The 24,609-nt window shown below is 44.6% G+C and overlaps 1 protein-coding gene across 5 annotated transcripts in view; it reads left to right on the forward strand.

Annotated features, from left to right (window-relative positions):
- Positions 1 to 24,609, forward strand: part of WDFY3 (WD repeat and FYVE domain containing 3) — a 301,390-nt gene that overhangs the window by 247,940 nt on the left and 28,841 nt on the right. For 4 of the 5 annotated variants that reach the window (XM_075544080.1, XM_075544079.1, XM_075544081.1 and 1 more), the window contains 10 exons: positions 2,866 to 2,919; positions 5,519 to 5,687; positions 8,622 to 8,785; positions 13,118 to 13,266; positions 14,646 to 14,766; positions 16,115 to 16,200; positions 18,152 to 18,232; positions 20,760 to 20,814; positions 21,115 to 21,234; positions 23,826 to 23,943. In XM_075544080.1, coding sequence (XP_075400195.1) covers positions 2,866 to 2,919; positions 5,519 to 5,687; positions 8,622 to 8,785; positions 13,118 to 13,266; positions 14,646 to 14,766; positions 16,115 to 16,200; positions 18,152 to 18,232; positions 20,760 to 20,814; positions 21,115 to 21,234; positions 23,826 to 23,943 — 1,117 coding nt within the window. The remainder of the gene's footprint in view (positions 1 to 2,865; positions 2,920 to 5,518; positions 5,688 to 8,621; positions 8,786 to 13,117; positions 13,267 to 14,645; positions 14,767 to 16,114; positions 16,201 to 18,151; positions 18,233 to 20,759; positions 20,815 to 21,114; positions 21,235 to 23,825; positions 23,944 to 24,609) is intronic. The other variant, XM_075544082.1, reaches the window with a different exon arrangement.

Consider the following 24,609-nt stretch of genomic DNA (forward strand, 5'->3'; position numbering starts at 1 on the left):
ACCCTGCTAGTATTTTAAATACCAGTCATATCACATGAGCCACCACAGTCTAGCAAACTGACAGATGAGTGGAAGAACCATAACTTTCAGCCCTAAAATTCCAATACAGGAGCACCATGAAAAATACCCATTTGCATTTTTTACAGCCTTTTGCCCACACCTGCTCTCATAATAGCACCTTAGAAATATATCCTCTAATTATGAATTTACCTTCCAGATAAATAATTAAGAGTTACAGCCTATTCAATTTTATATTTCTTACTTTGTTTCTTACACTAAGCACATACATTTACATAAACTTATTACTGAGCCAAATACTCATTTCACAGAATCCATTCAAGAACACAAACGTGTAAAATATAAGCCACTGTCAATTAAGTATATTTCCAAATCATTCTTTCAGTGAGGCTTGCATTTGTGTCATTTCTCCAGTAATCATCGTCCTAATATTCTCTCTCTCTGCTGGATTAGCAGCTCAGTTTGACAGATGAGGACCTGATTTACAAACGGGCCCGCTAGGCAGTGTCCGTGCCGGGACGCAGACAGTCACTGCACATGAGAACCACTCGACAGTACCTAGCGACACCTGGCTAGCGTGATGTAGTCATCGTTTGACAGTGCAGGGGAGCCAGGGTGCTGTGACTCTGTAACATGCGTCCTTGGAGTCTCAGTAACCTCAGAACCTTGCTTGCTCAATTTATCCATGAGCAAGTATGTATTAAGCTAGTAGGCCATAGCTTGTTTTGCAAAGAAACTATAAGAATAGACCTATAACCAACTGCCTATCGTGTGGTTCTCGGCCCCGTGGAAGATATGCTGAAAAGCTCACTGCCACGGAGTTGACACCTCCTCACAACATTCCTGTAGGACAGAATTAAACGACCCTTGTGGGTTGCCAAGGCCACCTCCTCACAACATTCCTGTAGGACAGAATTAAACGACCCCTGTGGGTTGCCAAGGCCAGGCATTGTCACCTGAGTAGAAATCCTCCTCTCTCTTCCACCGAGCAGCAGACCCGGCAGGTGGCAGCTCGCTCTGCCACCAGGGGTCCCATGGAAGAGACAGTGAGTGAGCCTCAGAGTTGGGTTTCAGCAGGCAGTCATCACATCTCTCTCCAGCAATCGATCTTTTATTTATAAAACTCAGACTGATTTGTTTGAAATTCTTTTTTTTTCTAACTGAGATAAAATTCACATTGAAGTACACAAATCCTAAGCGAGTTTTAAAAATCCATGCACGTGCGTAAAGCCAAACTTCATCAAGGTATCGTGACTCTCAAACATTTTACAGGGGTTTTTGGATACTTTTTAAAATAACGTTTCCTGAGATGCACTCATATCATAAAATTTCTGTTTAAAGCATCAGTAATTTTCAGTGTATTTAAAGAGTTTTACAACCGTTACCACCGAACTTGAGAATATTTTCATCATTCCTAAGAGAAACCTCCTATGTAAGGTATACTTTTAAAATGCTTGCTTTTTAAGAGACGTGTTTATTAAACCTTGTGCAGTATTTCACAGTGATTGCCCACTGGCTCGCTGGTTGTTTGGGCTAAGGAAGCAAGCACTACTGAAAGCATTGGCCTTCTGTTTACTGTTGCCATGCTTACCAGTCTCCGGACCCCCGTGACTGCCTTAGAGTCCGTTACAACTCCGGATGACCCTGCAGGACAGGGGACAGCAGTGCGTGTGGCTTTCTGAGACTGAGGTGCTTGTGGGAAGAGAAAGCCTTATGTCTTGAACTGCGGACCTTCTAGTTAGCAGCCCCCCCGAAGCCACTGTGGTACCCGGGCTAACATCTCCCGATCGACCCTGTTCTTCGGAAGAAGAGTTGGTGTTGTGTACTACCAGAAACCAAGCCCACTGCCAGCGAGTCCATTCTGACTCACAGCAACCCTACCGGACAGGGGAGAACTGCCCCTGGGAGCTTCTGGGACTGTAACTCTTGACGGAGAGTAGAAAGGCCGGCCTTTCTCCCTGAGAGCTGGTGGTTTCTAACTGCTGGCCTTGTGGTTCGCAGCCCGCTGCGTACCCACTGAGCCACCAGGGTTCCTCACAGGTACCATACAGCTCAGTGGGAAAATGCCTTGCTATTGGGATTGTATTCTAGGAATAAAATAGAAAGCACATGCTTAGTTCTCTACAAAGTACTCTTAGCAGATTTGGGTTGGGGAGCCAAGGATCAGCCTGCCTGGAGCTGGATCTGTAAGAGTAAGGAGGGAAATACATCCTTGGATTTGAGGGGGGCGAGGGGGGAGGTGTTTCATTCACTAGTACTTGGCGGTTTCCTCCCATCTGGGATATCGTCGAGAATACTGGGACCTAGTTGCTCCTGTTATAATGTAGAGAGCAAAGTGAAAAGACAGAAGACCCAGACTAGCCTAGGTTCTATTACCTAGATTTCTGTTGTTACTGTTTTCCTTTTAAAATCATCTAAAACATGGCCTGGAAGTTACCGGTGACAGTGATGACCTGTGCTAGGTTTTGTCTTTGTGATTTTTAAGTCTGTCCTGCTTCATTCCAATGTGAATTTTAGTGTACGTAGGGTTTTTTTTATTAGTTGGGATTAATACATATATCAGTCATTCATTTTTGTTCACATCAAGTAGAATGTACGATTGCTAGCACACTGTCCCGACATTCTTTTTCTACATGGACCCCTTGACATGGTCTCCCTTGATCGCTGAGCACACAACTACCAGAAGCAAGGCCTGATTTCACGCAGGTAGGACAGCAGGCGTACTTGAGGCCCTGTCCCCCATAGTCCTGGCAGTCAAGAAAGCTTTACGTTTGTGTTCTTCTTTAAGTTGTATTTTGTTTTTGTCGTTGTGTTTTCTGATATCTACACTTAATACCCTGTTTTCAGTCTGAGACCCCAAGTAAACAGCCCGAGGCACCGGATGATATCGTTCTCCAAAAGGTAAAACACAAATTATCAAATGTACCAGAATGCAAAAACACTTGCAGTCTGGGTTTTGAGTTTGGGTTTTGGTTTTGTTTGTTTTTAGTGCATGATAGACTAGACTAACCTAAAAAAAAAAATCAGCTTTTAATCTGCTCTTTCTGTCGAGTTCTTGAGACTGAAAGGTTGGTCTCATTCCCAGGCCCGGAGGTCTTGCTGCACTCCAGGTCAGCTTTATTCAAATGACTCCTCCTGGCGGGGGCTGCTGCTCCCCCACCCGCGGAGTCTGTGTCTTCTGCTTCTCTAACAGTCAAGTGCATTGCTTCACACACAAACTAACACAGTGCCAGGCAGCGTGAGTAATGGGCAGTCTGACCTGTTCAGCTTCTTGTTCACTTATTCTCACCAGGCATGTAGATACTGAAGCGTGTGCGTGTTTGAGAATGCATCCGCGTCCTCTTCAGAACTGGTTTTTTCTTTCAGAAAGAACTGACCAAAGTACATTAAAACGGCAGTATGAACAGTTGTCAGTTACGTAATTTACTTTTGAAATGTGTTGCTGATTTTCACTGTCCAGAAGGGTTCTATTCCCCCAATTTTAAAATACTTTCATTTTACATTTTGCCATATTTCACTTAGGAAAGATTAATCTATAAGAATGCAGGACATGCCTCATGTGATTTAGGGAGTATGTTTGTACTTCAAGTTCACATCTGATAAGGAAGTCAGCCAGCATCTACCAGTTCATTGTCTTGCCCATCACTAACTATGCCATGCTTCATCTTTTTAAAAAATTGGCCATTTTGGATTAATATATTAAAATGGTCTTACCTCTCCAAATTGTTAAAAGCTTACTACTTTTTGTTTTTAAAAAAATGCAGTGTTCTTATTACTTTGCCCATCAGGTTGTTTCTCCCATAATTGTGATATTATTTTTAAATTACTTTAACACGTCTCTGTATCATCTAATATGTTTCTCTTTCCATTTGCTGAGCATCCTCCCTCAATTAGCACACAGCTCTGTTTAGCACCTGGCTCCGTGTGCCTCGTTCAGAGAAGGGCAATGTGGCTTCAGTGTAGGGCTTTATTGTGTTTTGTTTTGCTTTGCTTTTACCGCATGACTACTTAAGTATTTCAGTCCAAATAATTCAGTACGGTTGGAGCGCTCATGCGTTTCCACATGGGTCAGAATTTATTTAAAGGTCTATATAAAGAGAGAGTGTTGTTGTTGTTGTTGTTGTTGGGGTTTTGTTGGTTTGGGTTGGTTAGGTTTTTGATTTTAGAGAATGGGTCACCCTCCTGTGGGGACAGGCAAGTCCAAAATCTGCAGGTCAGACAACAGGTTGAACACGTAGGGAAATATTTTTTTTTAAACAACAAAAAACAAATAAATAAAAGAAAAAGCAAATGTAGGAAATCCTAGCAAGTCCTCTCTTTGTGGAGGCAGACTATTGCCTTTTCGTTGTTAAGGCCTTCCGTTGGTTGCATGTGGCCCACACACGAGGGAGCTTCTGCTGCTTAACTGAAACCCAGTGAATTCATCACAGGTAGATGTTTCATAGTGTTTGACCCAACAACTGGGCACCATGGCCCAGCCATGCTGACATACAGAATTCTACTGTATGATGACACCACCGTGGAAAAGATGTGAAACACTGTTTAGAAAGGAACTGGCTCTTGTCTAATTGTTGATCCAAAGTCTACGTCGAATTCTAACTGAAGGCAGCTGAATTAACTTGTTTCCTCTGTAGTTTAAAATGGTGTGGGATATTTCAGACCTCAGTTGCTCATTGCATCTATATTTAAAAAAAATTTTTTAAATAAAGTTTTTAGGTCATTTGGAAAACCTGAAATGTTCTTGTATCATCTACCAAAAATATTTAATGTTTGTAGGTTAAAAAAATGTGTTCTTCACAGTGGACTTATTTAATAAGTGCTTGCCATACTCATGTGGTCAGTGGGTACACTGATGGTTTCCTGTTACATAGCAAACAAGAATCCAGAATGGCCAGTTAGAAGGGACCAGCTTAGGATCACAGGCATCGGGACAAAGCTAATGGACTCCATCTTTTATGTTTGGAATAAGCTGAAGGTTGAGTTCCTTTCTCGAGGTCCAGCCAAACCTCAGAAATGGGAAAGGAAAGCAGTTCTGAGTCACTGCCTCTAAGTTCTGAAGTCAGCATTCCGATAGGTTGTCCCACGGAGTGGAGGGTCCTGTGGACCTGACCTCCACGCGTGTCTTGAAGCCCCCTAGAGCGCCACACGCTGCAGCAGTGGGCACGCTCAGTGCCGGGCAGGGAGGTTTCTGATACAGTCGTCAAGTGGGGATGTATTATACTATAGACTTGGGTTAGCTCGGGATTATTTGTTTCTTTTTGGGAAAATCAAAATGACTAATATTGTGGTTTTATATGTCTTTTTGAAATCAGTTTTAAACTTGACATTAGACTGTCTAACAGAAAGACTTGAGTGCATACACTCTGCTAAAAGACTCTAACCAAAAAAAGCAACACACTTAGAGAACTCGGCATCGTATCTTTGCTCCAGACAATGTACATTTTAATTTTTGAGGATAATTATCTGAGCCCTTGGTTGTTGTTGTTTTGTTATTTCTTAGAAGCCTGCTAGGTACCGAAGAGCCATAAGTTATGACAGTAAGGAATACTACATGCGCCTAGCTTCCGGCAACCCAGCCATTGTCCAAGACACCATTGTGGAGAGCTCAGCAGGCGAAGCTACCCAGCAAGAGCCTGAGCATGGAGAGGACACGATTGCTAAAGTCAAAGGTCAGCCTGCCTTTCCTTCTCATTCCACTGGAAAACCATTTTAGAGCATTCCTTATCTGTGGATTTTATATGGAAATATGACCAACTCTAACCAGTAGGGCCAACCTTAAAATATTCACACATATCATCCCATCTTACCTTTCTAAAAGATTCATCTCTTTAGCTGAATTAAAATGGCTCTTCTTTAGTGTCTCTGTATATTGTCATGTGCTCATTGGCTTAATACTTTTTAGGGTATGTAGTTTCCCATGCCACCTACTGACTTAAAGTTAAGGCCATGAGAACTGGTAGCCAATAACAGTCATCAAAAGGAAAAAGCACTGCCGGCTAGTGGATTTCAGCTCCCACGTACTCGATAGCACAGCGTGGAGCTGCTCCTTAGGGTCCGTGAGGCTGGAAATCTCTACAGACGCTGACTGCCACAGCTTTCTCCCAGAGAGCGGTGAGGGGATTCGAACTCCTGGTTTTTGGTTAACGGCTTAATGATTTTCCCTGTGAGCTGACAGGGATTATCCCAGATCCAAGCCTCCAACACTTTAGTAGAGCATGCCTAAGATTGTGAGTGAGATGAAAATAGCCACAGGCTGTTTGATTCCGTAGTTCTGCACACCTATGTCTTCAACCTTTTATCCCCTTCCAACAGCTTTGGCCTGTTTATATACAAATTTGGACCTGCTGCCCAAGCAAGTATCAACACGTCCTTCTCCAACACATACAGCACCTTGTCCATGTCTCTGTTAGGGCCACTCCACTGGCGTGTTTTTGTAAACTAAGATTGTTTCCGTGCCAGAAGTGGCTTCTTGCCATTTTCAACACATACCTTACTCACACAATATGGGGGTCCAATCACTATTGACAGCCCGTACCTTACACAATATGGGGATCCAGTCACTATTGACAGTACATACCTTACACAGCATGGGGACCCAGTCACTATCGAATGAGGAACTCGATCTACTGTAAAACTTGCTGAGGACAGACTTGGCATAAATTCCAAAGTCGTAGCATATTATGTATATAAAACTAGTAGATGACCACGTCAACCAAAAGCAGCACCACATTGCTCATCATGTTTCCCATCATGATACCTGTTCTCGCATTGATGATCATGACTGACTACACCTTGCAGTCATTGCTCTCGTGTTTTTCAAAAAAATCCCTAAAAACTTGTCATTGAACAGTTTGAAATTGTCCGATTTTTTGAAACTACGTCATCAAACTAAGATAGATTCAAAACTCAGTCACTGCATATAAAAAGCAAAAACACCCACTGCTGAATCCGATTCCTAGTGACCCTGTAGAGCAGGCGTTGGGCCTGTCCAGTCCACTCGCCATATGAGGCCCTCATCACCCGCTAGCATCACATGCCTGCCTCATCAAAGAGAAGCCGCTCCAGCCATCATAGGCTCGCTCACTCTCGCTGCCATCGAGTACATGCCGAACCCTGGGGACCCGGGAGCACAGGGGAGAGCTGACCCTTTGGGTTTTGCAGATGAGAGTACTCCTGAGTAGCTAGTGGTTTCGAACTGCCGACCTTGCAGTTAGCAGCCCAACAGGTGGCCACTACCCCATCAGCACTCCTCTCAGCCATCGCTTTAGGGATGAGTTCATTAAATGTGTGACCAGGATGGCCTGCAAATGATGTTATAAATCTCCAAATGGTCCTCGGCAGAAAAAAGGTTCCCTAACCCTGCTGGATAGGGCTTCCAGGGCAGCCAGCCTCATCTTTCCCCAAGGAATAGTTAGGGCGGGGGGGAGGGGGGGTCTTCCTCCCAACCTTGCAATTAACAGTCCCATGAGTAACCCCTACCCTACCTGAACTCCTTTATGTTTGGGTCACTGATGTTCCAATTATCTGGACCTCACTTTTCGAGTTTCTTATGTAAATTATAAATAATAACTTTTACAAACACTACGGATATTGCTAGCCTTCCTGTAGTGTTAATGCTACAGAGTTGTACTGCTGAGCGTGGAGATGGCGGTTTTGGCTCTCACTAAACATCATGCAGCTGCGAGTGTTTCTGGCAAACAACACTCATTCATACCGCATTTCACGCATGGAAACAAGGGGATTCTCAAAGCAAAACAGATCCTCCGGCACCTCATGTTCGAAGGATAAGTGGCCTACAGGGTGACCTAAGCTCTTCCCAAATGCTTCCAGCAACTGAAAGCAGCAGCGGAAACATTTTGCGGGCAGAGCAACGGAGGAGTGCTGTGCTCATGGAGCGGAGCCTTAGAGTGTCGTTAGAGTGCTTCCCACACGTCCCCATCTCACTGGTTACTATCAACGCTGAGTCTAATTTCACCTCCTGTCATTATCAAGGAAGTCTTCTAAATGTAGGCGTGAATCTGGAAAATAAATAATCTGTCAAGGTAGAACAAAATTCTGCTCTTTCTGTGCACTCTGAATATATAGCCTGGTGGTCTGAGAGAATTCATTCCTGTAAGAACGACCATCTTCCTGCTTGGGAGTGAGCCTTGAGAGGGTGGGCGGGCATGGGGCCCTGCACCAGGCGGAGTCTGCTTGTGTCTCTAGCTTGCTCTTCATTTCCGACAGCTGGTGATCATTTGCTCCTGGTGCCCCCCAGTGGCATCTCAGCAGAGTGCCATCCTTCCCACAGTTGGGCTAAGCGCTGTTTATCACCTTCATCGGAAGCTTCCGTAGGCTTGACTCCGTAGTGAGCACAGTGCAAACAATTTGCATGAATTACCTCCCTTAGTCCTCAACTTCTAAATAGATAGTGTCCGGTCCGTTGCATAGAAAAGGGAGGAGAGTCAGAGCCGGCCCGCATCCTTTCCAAGGTGAGGCACCTCTTGGGCTGCAGCAGGCACTGCCCCCCCCACCCCCACCCCCGTCCCTGCCGCAGTGCTCTGAGGGTAACCTGCCGTGCCAATGCACCCAGAGTCACATGGCCGTCTCGGTATGTACTGCAGGTCTGGTGAAGCCTCCCCTGAAACGCTCCCGCTCTGCCCCTGATGGAGGAGACGAGGAGACGCAGGAGCAGCCCCCAGACCAGCTGGGCGAGGGCGGCTCTATGGAAGAGGAGGAGAAGACGGACAACGCCACCTTGCTGCGCCTGTTGGAAGAGGGAGAAAAGGTACGGGCGGGTCATCGCTGGACCAGCTGTCGGTCTGTGGTAACCTGCGGTGTGAAGCAGCCTTGGGGGTCGGCACTCGGCTGCTCTCCGGGTCATTTTCTGGCCTCTGCGGACACGCGTAGCCGTGTAAGCCTTCTGTGGCTGCTTTAGTGGAAATTGACGGCTGTTTCACCGCCTTCCTCCCCGCCAGCTTCTAATTCTAATTCACAGTCAGACGCCTGATGACTCCAAGCTGGTTCTGGCAGTGCCTGCCCTGCTGTAAATGCCGCAGGCAGCACGGGGTTACAGTGGCAAGAAGCTAAAGCAGCCCTGCGTCCAGGCCCCCTGTCAGACAGCAGGCCACTCTCTCCCCTGCCCTCCAGCGATTCCATAACCGCCCGCTGCCGCGCCAGCAGCATCCTCCAGGCTCTGAATTCCTGCTCTCCCACTCTCTCCCCTGCCCTCCAGCGATTCCATAACCGCGGCCAGCAGCATCCTCCAGGCTCTGTGAATGCCTGCTCTCCCACTCTCTCCCCTGCCCTCCAGCGATTCCATATCCTCGGCCAGCAGTGTCCTCCAGGCTCTGTGAATGCCTGCTCTCCCACTTGCCTTGTTTCTCTCAGCCCCCCACCCTGCTGAGCTCCGCATGCACGTTTTACTGGGAGTTGTTGTTTCTTTACTCAGCAGTTACTCTTATTCTGCGTTTTCTGCCCGAATGTCCATTCCCCCTCATGCAGACAGGTTCTTCTGTCCTCACAGCCCCCGTTTGATATAACTCTAGTTCTCTAGGAAGCTTCCCTCACTGTCCTGCCAGCTCAGGCTAGATGAGCTACCTCTCTGCTGTGCTTTCCCAATGCCTGTATCACAGGTTCCCACAAACTTATTTGGCCTGTTATTCCAGCCCCCCACTCCCACCCTCCTGGCTCCCTTTAAAAAAAATTGCTCAGTGCCCCCCTGGTAATTACATACTTTGTATATAGTCCATCCTCCAGGAAAAGTGGGTCTTCCTCTGCTGCCCCTTCGGATTATTCCAGTGCTTCCACCACCTTGGGGCCGTGGGGGTGAGGGTCGGCGTAATCACCTGCTTTGGGAACACAAGTACTTCTTGCCATCACTTCCTGTAGATCGCGAGGCTCCGTATCTTACATCTGCCCCCCAGTGCACTACACACCTCCCCTCGCATAAGAAATGCTCAATAAACCTTTGGATGATAGAATGATTGGCTGAATGAATTAAGGAGGGAACAAATGAGTTGAAGAGAATATTGCATTTTTTAAAAACATTAGGGACTCAACTCTTATCACAATCCATACATACATCAATTGTATAAAGCACATCTGTACATTCTTTGCCCTCATCAGTTTCAAAGCATTTGCTCTCCACGTAAGCCCTTTGCATCAGGTCCTCTTTTTTTTCCCCTCCCTCCCCGCTCCCCCCTTCCTCATGAGCCCTTGATAATTTATAAATTATTATTTTGTCATATCTTTCCCTGTCCCACGTCTCCCAAGAATATTGCATTTTTAAGGGTGATTTTTTTTGTTTGTTTGTTTGTTTGTTTGGATAATGTAATACTTACGATGTTACCAACTTTAAAGTAATGACCAGAAATCAGAGTATAACCAAGACCATTTTATTCAGCTGTATGACCTGATTAATCTCAAATAAAAGTCCCATAACTACAAAAGGACATCAGATCTGAAGGAAATTCAAGAGAGACTGCTTGGTTCTTCGGGAGTAGAGTTCGATTTCTTAATCTTGCTGGGTGCACAGTGTTTTTGTGCATTTAAGAATTCATCTGTAGACCATTGGACATCCCGCACAGCAGGGTCATAAGGAAGAGACGAGCCTGTCACGGTGCAGGATAGCACCAATGAAACACACAACTTCCCTCTAGTTCAGTGGTTCTCAACCTTCCTAATGCTGCGACCCTTTAATACAGTTCCTCGTGTTGTGGTAACCCCCCCCCCAACCACAAAATTATTTTCGTTGCTACTTTATAACTGTAACTTTGCTACTGTTATGAATCGGGCGACTCCAGTGAAAGGGTCTTTTGACCCCCCCGAAGGGGTCGCGACCCACAGGTTGAGAACCACAGCTCTAGTTCTTTAATGCTTCCTTCCCTCCGCTATCATGCCCTCAGTTTTACCTTACAAATTGGATTAGACCAGAACATGCGCACTCCTGCAGATAGAAGCCCACAACACAGAATCCAGGATAAATAAACCCCTCAGGGCCAACAACGAGAACAGAGATGCCAGGAGGATTAGCGGGGCTGGGGGAAGAAAGTAGGCCTTGATCAGAAGGATCAATCTATAACCCCCTCCTAGGGAGACGAACAACAGAAAAGTGACTGAAAGGTGACAGAAGACACTATAAGATATGAAAAAAATAATCTATAACTTGTCAATGGTTCACGAGGGAGGGGTAAAAATGAGCTGATATCAAGGGCTCAAGTAGAAAGAAAATGCGTTGAAAATTATTTTGGCAGCATATGTGCAAATGTGCTTAACACAATGGATGAATGTATGGATTGTGATAAGAGTTGTAAGAACCCCCAACAAAAGTATTTAATTATAAAAATAACAATGATAAAATATTTTTAAAAGGAACTCATCAAGCTGTGTGTATGAAATGAACACTGTTCTGTATATACTAAGCTGCAAGGGAGATATTCTGAGAGTACGTCAGGATTTCTCTTGTAACATTGTATGCTTTTTATTTTTGAAGTTCAAACATGGTGTTGCAAACTGACTTGCATTTTTATATTTTAGCACACGTTTTCTCATGCTTTTGATTTTTTAAGCCTTTGATTTCAACGGTGCAGTTTTGCTCTGGTTACGTTAAGCTTTAATGGCTTAAGAAATAGCTTCAAACTGGCATTTGTGTGCCTTTGATTTAATTGCTGGTTTTGTTCTTTCCCCTTTGACTCAGGTCAAACTCAGTGTGAGCAAGAGTTTGGCTCAGAACTAAAGGCTCACCTTTGGAAAGAAAACAATACTTGCATTGAGAGACTTAGCAAGTCCTTCCTCCTGGAAGACACTGTTACTTTGGCCAAGTTTGTCTCAGACAAAGACCGACAGTCTTCCAGGCAGACAGGATCCAGGTGGGAGCAGCTAGGGACAGATTGCCTACTTTCAGTCCTGTGTGGTGTCAGGAAGAAGGGGCAGGTGGGCAACCTGGGCTCCCTCACAGGTTTGTGTTTGCCCTCAAACCTCTCACCCCAAAGTGATAGAGTTGAAATTTACACATAAAAACACCAAGAGCGAGCTGACAAGGGCTACCCGGGTGAAATGGCAAAACTGGGAAGTCATTCAGGGCTGCCAGAGTCTGAGACCTTTTTTCACTGTGTATGTCTTCTGGCAGAAGGCAAAACCCTATTCTAATCTCTTTACCTCTACCTGTCTATTCCCTTTCCTGCCCACCTTGTGGCATCTCACTTCCCCCAGGAAAAACTTAGAACCCAGTGCTGTTGAGTCATTTCTGGGGTACAGTGGCCCTCTAGCACACGGTAGACCTGTCCCTGTGGTTTTCCGAGACTATAACTCTTTACGGGAGTAGAGTCTCATCTTTCTCCCATGGAGTGGCTGGCTGGTGGACTTGAACTGCTGACCAGCCCATGCATAACCACTACGCAATCAGTGCCCCATTCCACTATGAAAGCAGGGGCCAAATATGCTCCTCACTTAGAGAACATAGCACATGTGTACCTGGCCCATAGTGAACATTCGGTGAATATTTGGAGAGATGGATGGATACATGGTGGATGGGGGGACAGATTGGATAGATTAATTTGCTAAAGTCTACTGGTACTTGGGCTCCAATCGCAGCCGTCTGCTGTTCTAGAGGCTTACACTCAAGCTTAATAGACTTCGCTAAGGGATGCCACCGCAGTACCATAGGGCGTTCTTGCCCCACTGCGTGCGCCTTCTGCGTTTGTTTGCCAGCTGGACCCCTCCCCAGTGAGGTAGCTTTGAAAGCTATGATCTTACTTAGTTTATTTGTGTGTGTGCAATTTCACAGAAATTTAAAAATTGGTAAAATCGTGCATCCAAAAATACCATGCGCAGCGAGGGCGCCATTGTCCAGCAGTCACGGGACACACATCCTTGCGCACCCCTGCAGTGCCGGCTTGGTCAAACTCGGCCCAGGAAGGACCTGTTTGAAAACACCCTGCTCAAGTGGATGGTGGTGACGGGTGCACAAACCTTCTTAGTGTGATTAAACCACTGATGTGCTAATTACCGCTTCCACGAAACGGGTTTACTTAAAGAAAGCCTTCTGTTATCAACAACTGATAAAATATCGGGACGATTTTAAAAGCTGTCCTAATGGATGTTCGTGGCTTCCTCCTAGATCCAACACATGTACCGCTGCGCTCGGGTCCAGGGCCTCGATACCAGCGAGGGGCTGCTGCTGTTTGGCAAAGAGCATTTCTACGTGATTGACGGCTTCACCATGACAGCCACCAGGGAAATCCGAGATATCGAAACGCTGCCTCCAAAGTAAGTAGATGAGAGAAGAGAGAGAAGGTACAGCGATGTTTAAAAGATAGAAAATCCGAATAGACATCGGTTTTTGTTTTTTCCCTAATTCTGGTATTGTTATTGCTAACCTTGTGTGCATCTGTCATCTGTGAGGGCACTACCTGGTTCAAGGTAGTAAAGAAGTAACGTTGCCTTCTTTATCAATGTGAAAATACTATGAAATATCTTCTTTACGCGTTCACAGCCACTGGTAGCAAGCTACTTCAATTACAATGTATACGCGGATACATTTTTTCCTGAACTTATAATGTGTTATTTTCCTAGAATTTCTGTTCACGTCGGGGCTGCAGGAAACAGACTATCACTCAGTGCTTTAGTAGACGGAAGAGTGAACGTGCTCCCCTTGTTCCCTACAAGCGGTGAAAGCTTAAGCCAGACTTACCTGTGTTGTACTCATTTATCTCACCTTCTGCTCCTCCTGTGTTAAAGTGATCGTGGGTAATGGAAACCCAGAAGATGGACAGAACCAGGGGGAGATAGGGCCTTGAGATTAGCCAAGCCGTAGGCCTTTTCTGTCTGTCAAGCATTGGAACATCAAGCATTGCTGGATGTAGGCATGAGCCCGGGGTTCCTTCCTAGCTGTATCACTTGCGTTTTTATTGGCTGCTGTTGGCAGCCAGCAGGGCTACTTCATGACCTTGGTGGGTTCCCTCTTTACAAAACTACCAGAAGTTGTATTTTGCAGCTTGGTTCAGGCATGCCTCAGGCTGTGGCAGGTTTGGTTCCAGATCACTGCGGAGAAGTGAGTCACAAGTGTTAGATTTTCCCCGGGCGTGGAAAAGCGGGCTATACACCATTACTCTACAGTCCATTCCACGTCAGCCAGTGTGAAATACTGTGAGAATTATCCATGCAAGTCACAAAAAGGAAGTGAGCACACGCCGCCGGAAAAACAAGCACACGCTGATGGGTACAAGGCAGCCACAGACCTGCCCTTTGTTTGTTAAAAACAAGCAGGTCTGCGAGGCACGGGATAACGTGAGACACAGCAGTACTCTCTATCCAAGTGTTTTCTCTACCTGAGCAGTTATTTAGTGCTAGGGACGCTCATCGTGGCCCCTGAAAGTACCATGTACCGAATAGATACATTGGCCCTGGCTATAATAATGAGGTTTTAAAAATTACTGTGTTCCTCACAAGTTGTTTTTATTTGTACTCATTGTTCTAGAAGGTGTGTGGGTTTTTTGGTTTTGTTTTTTTTAAAACTGAAAATTCTAGTAAGTGTTTTTGCCCTCCCATCTCCTGTTGATGAGGCTGAAAAGACCGCACCATTTGGGGGGCAGTGGATTGATCTCCGGTTTGTGGGTGTTTTCCCCTTTCTCTCTTGGTGCCCCTAGTATGCATGAGCCGATTATCCCCCGAGGAGCCAGGCAAGGCCCGAGTCAACTCAAGAGAACCTGTAGCATTTTTGCCTATGAAGATATCAAGGAAGTGCATAAAAGGAGATACCTCTTACAGGTGAATTGTGTTATGTTCCCTGCCTCAGAATATGCATGTCATAAAAGCCATGTGTAGGATCTACGTTATTCCATTCCTAAACATGGTCCTACCCTCACTGTACATGGGTATATAACTGTATATAATGGACCGATTTTTGTCCAGACAGCCTACAGCTTGGGCGCTACTTTGTTATCCATATTCCCACAGTTCCCAAAACATCATTTTCATTGTCTTTTAACATAAAAAGTATATTTTCACTATAATATACAAATTCTAATTTGTAGAATTTGTTACGGTGTCTTTATCTTTAACTCTGTCTTAAAGAGTAGAGTTACTGAAATAAAATAACCTGAAATATAGCCCTGTAATCTGCCTCCCAAGCACACTTTAATAGCAAGATTCCAAATTTTGGCTCCGTGGGAAAAGAAGTTCATGTTTAGAGTCAGACTGCTGGGGTTCAGATTAAGCCCCGCCACAGACCAGCACAGGACAGGGCATGCCTCTCTTTGTGTCCGTCCGTCCGTCCCTTCCTGGGGCATGGGGCTAATGATGGCAATGAGCTCGGAGAGCCCTGCTGGGCACTCGATGAAGCAAACACAGGAGACACTTCCGAGCTTTAATGCTAGCATAGTTCTGCAATGCTAATTTAGTTCATTGAAAAGCATGTTTTGAATACCCAGCCATATGTCCCAGATACGATTCTGCTGAAGAAAACAGATCCAATCCCTGTCCTCCAGGCGGCGATTTCTAGCCATTACTCTCTGGGATTTCTAAACCTGTCTAACACAAGATACTCCGTACAGCTTCCTTTAAAAAGAGACAGAGAAGAAAAGAAAAATGATTCTTTTCCTGTCATTTGGTTTCTTCCCCAAATCTCGCCAAATAGTTGCATTGTTTTTTTTTCACAGAGCGAAGCTAAAATAGATCTAATTTGGTGCCCAAATTGCCATTTAAAGCTTAGTGAGTGAGCCCCCTTTTGTGAAACGGCTTCTACTTCTTAGTTTTTATCAAGACGGATATAAAATTGAGGCACGCATATTTTCATGAAGCATGTTAACATGGGTAGTACATTTGTGTAGAGGTTTGTTGCTATTTTAAAGTGATTAGGGTAGTCTTCCATCGTGCTGTTACTGAGGATCTTGACAACAAGTTGAACAGACTAAGTAATCTGTTTCTTTTTTAACTTAATCTGCTGAGAATTCATTAACTCTTAACATAAATCCTTTGGTTAGCCAATTAACTTCTGGAACATTGTAGCAATTCATAGTGCGCAAAAATAATGTGTAACACTAATATTAGGTAGCCTGATTGGGAACTTCTATTTTTGTTTGCTTGCTTTTAAAACTTTTTCTTCTGACAACTTCAGCCTATTGCTGTGGAAGTTTTCTCTGGCGATGGACGGAATTACCTCCTTGCTTTCCAGAAAGGAATTAGAAACAAAGTCTACCAAAGGTATTGTTGACTAGAGATGCTTTCTGTGCCTTCCTGGGACCGGAGGGGGGTGTGGGTGGGTGGTTGTGACTGCTTCCGCCAGCCGTTCACATCTAGGACTGGGACAGGGAGTGAGTTGCTCTTTTAAGAAAACATTTATGGCCCAACCACTCTCTCAACATGAATCTTCTGAGTAGCTCTTAAAGTAGTGCTATTTGAAGCATTCTGTTGTGAAATACCTTTTTTTTTTGTCCTCTGGTAATTTAGAGTTCGTCAAAAGGCATAACTGTGCTTTTAAAAATAAGACTTCATGGCAGAGAGAAGGGCCCACTGTCTGTTTGCCCAGCCGGGAGGAGCTGTCCTGTGCACAGGACAAGAGCAGCCTTCTAGACTTTGTCTTCTTCCTGGTCCTGGTCCTGAATTGTAGCTACTGCTTCCTTAATAAATCACCTAGCCATAAAATAACTATGCTTCGGGTTTACAGAGACTTCTCTGGTTTACCAAATCCCTGTTCCTTAAGAAATTACATTCACAAAGGACTCTTCGCTGGCCTTGAAAGGGCAGTTGAATACTGTGTGGTCCTTTAAAAGTAACATAGCCAAATAGAGCACTTAACTCCAACCTCTCCCTGGTGCTTGAAAGTATTTCTGTTCCAAGTACAAATGTTAAGGCATTTTCAAACTGCTCGGGGAATGAGAGGCTCTGCCTTATTCTTTCCTGCAGGGCGCTCGAAACCATCCCCCTGTAATAGAAAGGCTGCATGGGAGCCTCAAGGCTATAATCTTTATAACATCTGTTGCCCACAGAGTGGCTGGTATGATCGAGCTACTGGCCTTTTGTCTCATAGCCATTGCTTTCCCTGAATGAAGGTTGCTCATAAAAACACCAAACCAAGTTCCCTACTATTGAGTCAATTCTGACTCACAGGGACTCTGGAAGACAGCAGAACTGCCCTTGTGGGTGTCTGAGACTGCAGCTCTTAGGGGAGAAGAAAGCCTCATCTGGCTCCTAAGGAGCAGCTGGTGGTTTGTAACCACAGGCCTTGCAGCTAGCAGGGCGCCTTGAAGAGCATCCTAAGTAGAGCCTGGCGATCCCTCTCTCAAGGGAAGTTTCCTGTTCGTTTCATGAGGAATGATGCTGCCCAGCAACACTGCTCCTGGGAACGTGCGCATCTGTGAGCACATGGGAAGTGAGGGTCCTTATCTAGGGTGGTTTGTGGAGATGCAAAACTCCTAGATAGAGAAGCACTAACTACTAGGGACTGAGCTTCTTAGTTATTTCATTAAATCTCTAAAGGTGATAGTGTTTATAAAGCTACAGGAATATGTGCCTCTCATGACAAGTTGTCTGTTGAGGAAAGGAACATCCTTCTCTGAGAAATTTCTATGCATATGCCAAATTTAAGGCCCATATCCATCCTAGGAATTGTCTTCATGATTTTTCTCTGACCTTACGAGATTAATGCTGACCTTTTACAACCATAAAAAGAGGGAAAATGAATGTTGACATTGTGAACAATTAATGAAACTGTGACACTGTGGTGGGAAGGGTCTCTCTTTTATTTATTTTTTTGACTATCAGTTGAGTGATGTCTCTGCTCTGTCATCTGAGTTACATGACGGTGCAGCTGGGACTCACTCTGCAGATCATGAAGTTACTCCGTCCCTGCACATCAGCAGAGTGTGTCCTTCTTTCCTGGTCGTGCGGCCACACATGGAAAACTCCAAAGTGGTCGACTTTGCTATATGCTTATTGGGCACTGGAATTACTTTTCTCCCCCTTGTTCGAACTGCAGGAAGCTCTGTGTGTTGTGTCTGTCCGGAACATGCCACCGATGATGACACAGGAGGGCAGAGGAAAGGCAAACCAGGAGGGCTGAAGGGAAGCATCCTTTCTCAGGCCCCTCATAGATCCCAACTCAGGCTCGAGTGGAAACTTGACGGGGTTTTGTTTGTGTCTTTTATCTCCCCAGGTTTTTGGCTGTCGTTCCATCGCTCACTGACAGCTCAGAGTCTGTGTCTGGACAGCGACCGAACACAAGTGTGGAGCAGGGGTAGGTGGTTTGCCTCTTGCACGTTATAGTTTGATAGTGAAATTAAGCGTTTCATATCTGGAGACAGTATTATTCCATTTGTTAAAATGCTTTTATACCTGGTTATTAGAGAAGATGCTTAAAATGCTAAAAGCTAGAGGAAAAGAAAAGTAAGGCTTCATTACTCATCTCAAATTCTGGTTCACGTGTTGCTCCGTTCCCTTAGTCTTTTTGAGCGCGCCTCCATCCCTAAGTGCGTAATTGGGTTCATGCTGCAAGTGCATGTTTTTATTTGTAACTCCCTTTCATTATTACATGTTAATCCTTCAAATTTTCATAGGGTACCAATTTATCACGCCCCCGTGGCATAGCGGTTATTCGGTGGGGCACCATTCTCTCCACCAGTCGCTCTGGGCGGAAGACGGGGCTTCCTACTCCTGTGAATAGTTGCAGTCTCAGAAGCTCGGCAGGAGCAGCCCGACCCTGTCCTACAGGCTCGGTGCGAGTCGGCCTCGGCCTGATGACAGTGACTATGAGTCACGCGTGTAGCATTCTTCTAATTTTGACATTTAATCTCTTATCAATTTTTCTAATTATAATTCTGTAAATGGTGAGTCCCCATCATTATGTAAAATCCCCTTAGTGAAATTAAAGTGTATGTATGTATTTTAAGATGCTTAATATCATGGTGGTAAATATCTTTGGGTCTCCTTGACTAGGAAATTTTTAAGAGATAGAAGGTTAGACCAGATCAATATTTACCAAACTCTCTCTTTTTTTTGGATCATTTTATTGAGGGCTCTTATATAACTTATTATAATCCCTGCATCAGTTGTATCAGGCATATTTGTACATATTTTGCCATCAATCTTTTCTAGATAATTACTTCCCATTTTAATTATTAATTTATATTTTAATCATTTTATTGGGGGCTCATACAGCTCTTATCACAATCCACAGATTCATCCATGTGCCAAGTGCATTTGTATATTTGTTGACATCATCATTTTCAAAACATTCTCTTTCTACTTGAGCCCTTGGTTTCAGCTCCTCATTTTTCCCTCCCCCCACCCTCCCTCACGAACCCGTGATAATTTATAAATTATTATTTCATGTCTTACACTGACTTATGTCTTTCTTTACCCACTTTGCTGTTGTCTGTCCCTTTGGAGGGGATTATATGTAGATCATTGTGATCAGTTCTCCCTTTTCTCCCCACCTTCCCCTACCCTCCTGGTATTACTACTGTCATTATTGGTCCTAAGGGGTTTATAGGTCCTGGATTCCCTCTGTCTCCAGTTCTTATCTGTACCCATGTACATCCTCTGGTTGAGCTGAATTTGTAAGGTAGAACTGGAGTCATGATAGTGGTGGGGGGGGGGGGTAGGCGTGGAGGAAGCATTAAAGAACTAGAGGAAAGTTGAATGTTTTTTCGGTGCTCTACACTGCACCCTGACTGGTTCGTCTCTTCCTTGTGATCCTCTGTAAGGGGATGTCCAACTGTACAGATGAGCTTTGAGTCTCCACTCTGCATTCACCCTCATTCACAGTGATACGATTTTTTGTTCTGGGTCCTTGATATCGGATCCTATCAACACCTCAAGATCACACAGACTGGTGTGATTCTTCTATGTGGACTTTGTTGCTTCTCCGCTACATGCCCGCTTGTTTATCTTCAAATCTTTAAGACTCCAGTCACTGTATCTTTTGATAGCCGGGCACCATCCACTTTCTTCACCACATTTGCTTATGCACCCATTTTGTCTTCAGCTGAGCATCACAGAATGCCAAGTTATTAGAACAGAGTGTTCTTGTGTTGAGGGAGTTGAGTAGAGGCTCTTGATACTTAACGTATAAATATATGTACATAGGTCTATTTCTCTATGGTTATATGTAAATATATTTACATATGAACATGCCTGTATTTAGGTGTCTATAAATGCCATTTGCCTCCTAGTTCTTTCCTCAATTTCCTTTTACTTTCCTCTTGTCCCACTATCATGCTTGACCTTCATTCAGGTTTCAGTAATTCCCCTCAGTTACATTACCCGTGATAAAGCTCTACCAGGCATCCTGTGCCCTCCTCGCCATCGCTCTTGATCACTTGTTGTTTCCTTGGCCCTGGGTTTGTTAGCATCCACTTCTTTTCCCCACCGCCCCTCTCCCGTGTCCCCCGGAACTATCGGCCCATTGTTTTCTCTCCGGATTGTTTGTCCTGCCTATCATACCTCAAACTCTTTGACCAAGAAATGTAGATTGAGTGCAGCTCGAGACACACGTGCTAACTCACAAGTGCAAAGACAACAGTCACAGCAAACACTCCCCTGGCTGAATGGACTCGCTCGCCTTGTTCGCTCTTTTCTTCAGCTTTAGTTCCTGTTTCATATTTTAAATGGTGATTGCAGCCCATAAACTGATTCCGTGCCCCATTTGTGGCTCCTCCAACATTGAAGGGATTCTTGGACCAGCTGCCTTGGTTTCCAGCTCTGTGCTGACTCGGGTTTGAATTGCTCTGCCTGCGTAATATTGTGTTATTTATTCTTCGTAGATCTGGATTGCTTAGCACGCTGGTTGGAGAGAAGTCTGTAACACAGAGATGGGAGGTAAGTAAGGAAACGGAAGCTTCCTTTGTGATTAACCGTTTGAGAATCCGAGACTACAGCTAGACGCACTTTGCTCTTCCTAGTGAAATACGTGCTATTTAGAAAACGTTTTCATACTCTGGTTTCTCTTCAAGTCGTATAAATCTTTGGCATAGAAAATGTTTTCCTTTTGTATATTGAGAAAGGAAAATCATGTTTATTTAGAATCTGTAAGAAATTGTACCGTTTACATAGACAGATGTAAAAAGTGCACTTGGTGGAAATAATCAATTGTTCTAAAATGAATATTTCTTTCCCAAGAGGGGTGAAATCAGCAACTTCCAGTATTTGATGCACTTGAACACGTTGGCTGGCAGATCCTACAATGATCTCATGCAGTATCCTGTCTTTCCGTGGATCCTTGCAGATTATGACTCAGAGGTAAACCTCAAATAGTTTTGCACTAAGTGAAACACATTTAAAAAAATAATTAGATACCGAAATTTCCCAAATATTTTATTTCCTTTACAGTGTAGTACACCAGTCTTGGTTTATTGACATGGTTCGCTTCCAAATACTAGGTTATTATGCAAAAATGAGGGTAATGTAAAATTGGAGGATGGCCACAGCAGATCACAGGGGGAGGATTGCTACATCGTAGCATAACTCCAAACCAGGAGACGCATGGCCCAGCCAAATTGACGCAGAAGCTTAACTCTTACAGCCAGCATTACTCTCCCTTCATCCCGCAGCATCCATCACTACCAGATGTACAACTCTAAGGCACAAAATAGTCAGGTAGTAAGTAGATCTTTCACTGTTGTCCTAATGCAAAATTTTAGCTAATGAAATAGTCGATCAGTCAAGGGTAGGCATGTTATCAAATAGTATTTAATTCAAGAAGATGGAAAGAATTTTAATTTGAATTCATACAAAGTTTAGATGTCTGAACAACTTCAAAGGTATGACGCATTAGTTCATATTGTTGATGCCATTTCCTGACGCGCTAGCCTGCGCCCTTTGGTGGCGATCAGAACCCTTGTCTGTAGTTGAAGGGTTGACTAGTCAAACTGAAGTGCCTCTGTGACGCCGTAAGAGGCCTTGGCCCAAGACGGCCAGCAAGTCAACATGTACATGAGTAGAGCCCAAGACACCACCAGACACATGCGTTTACACACTCCCCTCTTCCCCCTCCTTTGCCTGCGGATGGACAGAGGTTTGATTCCTCCTGAAAGAAACAGTGATGAGCAAAACAAGAACCCCAGGGCTTGGAGAAGCAAAAACCAACCCGGGACCAATTATCCCCCAAATTCTCAAGCGATTAGACCTCACTGCTCTGGAATGTGGACTGGTTTTCCTCGGAGGTTTTTTGCAGCAACACCTGTATTGTTGTTAGGTGCCACGGAGTGCTCTCGGCCCACAGCGACCCTGTGCGCACACTACCTCCCTATGCCAGGTTAGTCAGGGAGTCGCCAGCACAGTCTCTGAGCGTTCTTAACCTTTAGGGCACAGTGCCTTCGAAAACTCACACCTCACCTTGTAGTTCTCACGTATTCTCCAAACTTCTAACCTGGGCTTCACTCAAGTGCCCCCTCTCGTACCTTGCAGCTCTGCACCTGCTGGTCTACCTGCCTAGACTGCTCCTCGTTCTCATGTTCGTCTCCCTCCCCGCCTAGCGGCTTACCTGGCTGGTTCCCTTTCCTCTCTGAAGACACGCTCAAGTATCCCTCAGGGGATACGCTCTGCTTTTTACTTCTCTGTCTTTCTTGCTCTCATACTCTGCCTCAAAATTGTGTCTGTCTGGGTACTTCGTTTTTAACCGTGTGTTGGAGTCTCGATGTTTGCCTGGCCCTGCTAGACTGAGGTTCTTAAACATGGAGTCTCTCATGCACTCTCAGGGGCCGCTCTTAAAACGGATTGAGACACGCAGTACTCCCCCAGTGTTTGTCTAAGTCACTAAAGGAGTGCAGAGGACAAACTGCGCCCAGCCTTTGAGAGTGTGGACTCAGTAACATGACGGCTCTTCAGAATGTGAATCCGTGTCTCTTGCTGACACTCTTAAATTACAAGTTTGGCAAAATCGGTAGGTCATGATGCCCTAGAAGAAGGACACACATTAAATAGCCTCTGGGTGCATGTTTCAAATTGCTACTTGTCAAAATCCTCAAGGATGAAAAAAATACATCTTTTGCAGAAATAGCTCTTTTTTAAAGTCTACGTTGAAAAATCGTAAAAATCTGAAGCAGTGCTAATCTTCTCACTGCCTTTTTTGTTTGTTTTAGAAAACATAGTTATTTTCACATAAATACATTATATATGTTCACATGAAATGGGATTTTTTAAACCTAGTTTTATTGGCATATAGTTCACATATCATACAATTTAATAGTTCAATCATAATAACAAGAGTTGTGCAGTCTTTACCACAGTCAATTTCAGAACAGTGTCTTCTTTCTTATACTTATTGTTGTTAGCTTAAAAAAATGTATTTCCTTTTGAATCTGTGAATTAGGTCAGCTGGATGGGAGCCTTTAAAATAACCCCTGGGCGACTGAAAAGCATCTATCTCATTGCAAGTCACGGGGTCTGCAGGGACTTTGAGGTTCAGAGACGGCCGGTGACTGGGTGCTCACTTCCAACTCACCCCCAGAAGTAATTGCTCCATAGCTGGAAGCAGGGCTGGGCCAGAGAGGAAGAGGGAAGGGAGCGGAGACTGGCTGAATGGAGGGTAGTGAATTGGAGTATTTGTGTCCACAGGTCAAGGATTGGCAGGTCCACCCCTCTGATTCCTCATCCTGGGTGCCTTCTTCTGTCAAGCACTACATTTCTAAAGCAATTGTCTTCAAACTGAATCTCTTAGCAAACTTCGAGGAAGACTCAGCTGAGCAGTGGGCATGCGTCATTGGTTTAGAGTCCCGATTCCGCACATTCATAAATCTCGCCTCTCTGCGCTGCAGCCACTGCACTTTCATGGATCGATAAGAACGGAGGGCTTTCACTAATCTGGAGCTGCATTACGTTCTGTGTTTTAGGAGGTGGATCTGACTAATCCCAAGACATTTAGAAACCTGGCCAAGCCCATGGGCGCACAGACGGATGAGCGACTAGCACAGTATAAAAAGCGGTACAAAGACTGGGAAGATCCTAATGGCAAGTACTGTTTTCTGTCATTGGCCTTTGTACGAAACGTTTCAGAATAAGTCATTGGTGAGTGGTCTGATAGCTTTGCAGCCTTCCTCGAATGTAGCTATATTTCAATATACACAATATACACACGTACACACAACTGAATCAGTGCTTGAAAAGCTAGTTTTAAACAAGCGGCCATCTAGCATGGAGCCCACAAAGTCCACATGGAAGAAGCACACTAGCCTGTGTGATCACGAGGTATTGACGGGATCAGGTATCAGAAGACCCAAAATGAAAAATCATATCAATGAGAATGAGGGGGGTTGGAGTGGAGCCCCAAAGCCCATCTGTAGACAATTGGACATCCCCTTACAGAAGGGACAAGCCAGCTGGGGTGCCGTATAGCACCAATGAAAACACAACATTCCTCTAGTTCAGCGGTTCTCAACCTGTGGACCGTGACCCCTTTGGGGGTTGAAAAACTCTTTCACCTAAGACCATCAGAAAACACACAAATATTTCATAATATATGATTTGATTACATATTCTGTGTTTAATCACTATGCTTTAATTATGTTTCATTATGTTCAACTTGTAACTGAAAATATATCATGCATATCACATATTTACATCATGATTCATAACAGTAGCAAAATTACAGTTATGAAGTAGCAACAAAAATAATTT

This window comes from Tenrec ecaudatus, chromosome 3 (genome assembly GCF_050624435.1).
Source record: "Tenrec ecaudatus isolate mTenEca1 chromosome 3, mTenEca1.hap1, whole genome shotgun sequence".
NCBI lineage: Eukaryota > Metazoa > Chordata > Mammalia > Afrosoricida > Tenrecidae > Tenrec > Tenrec ecaudatus.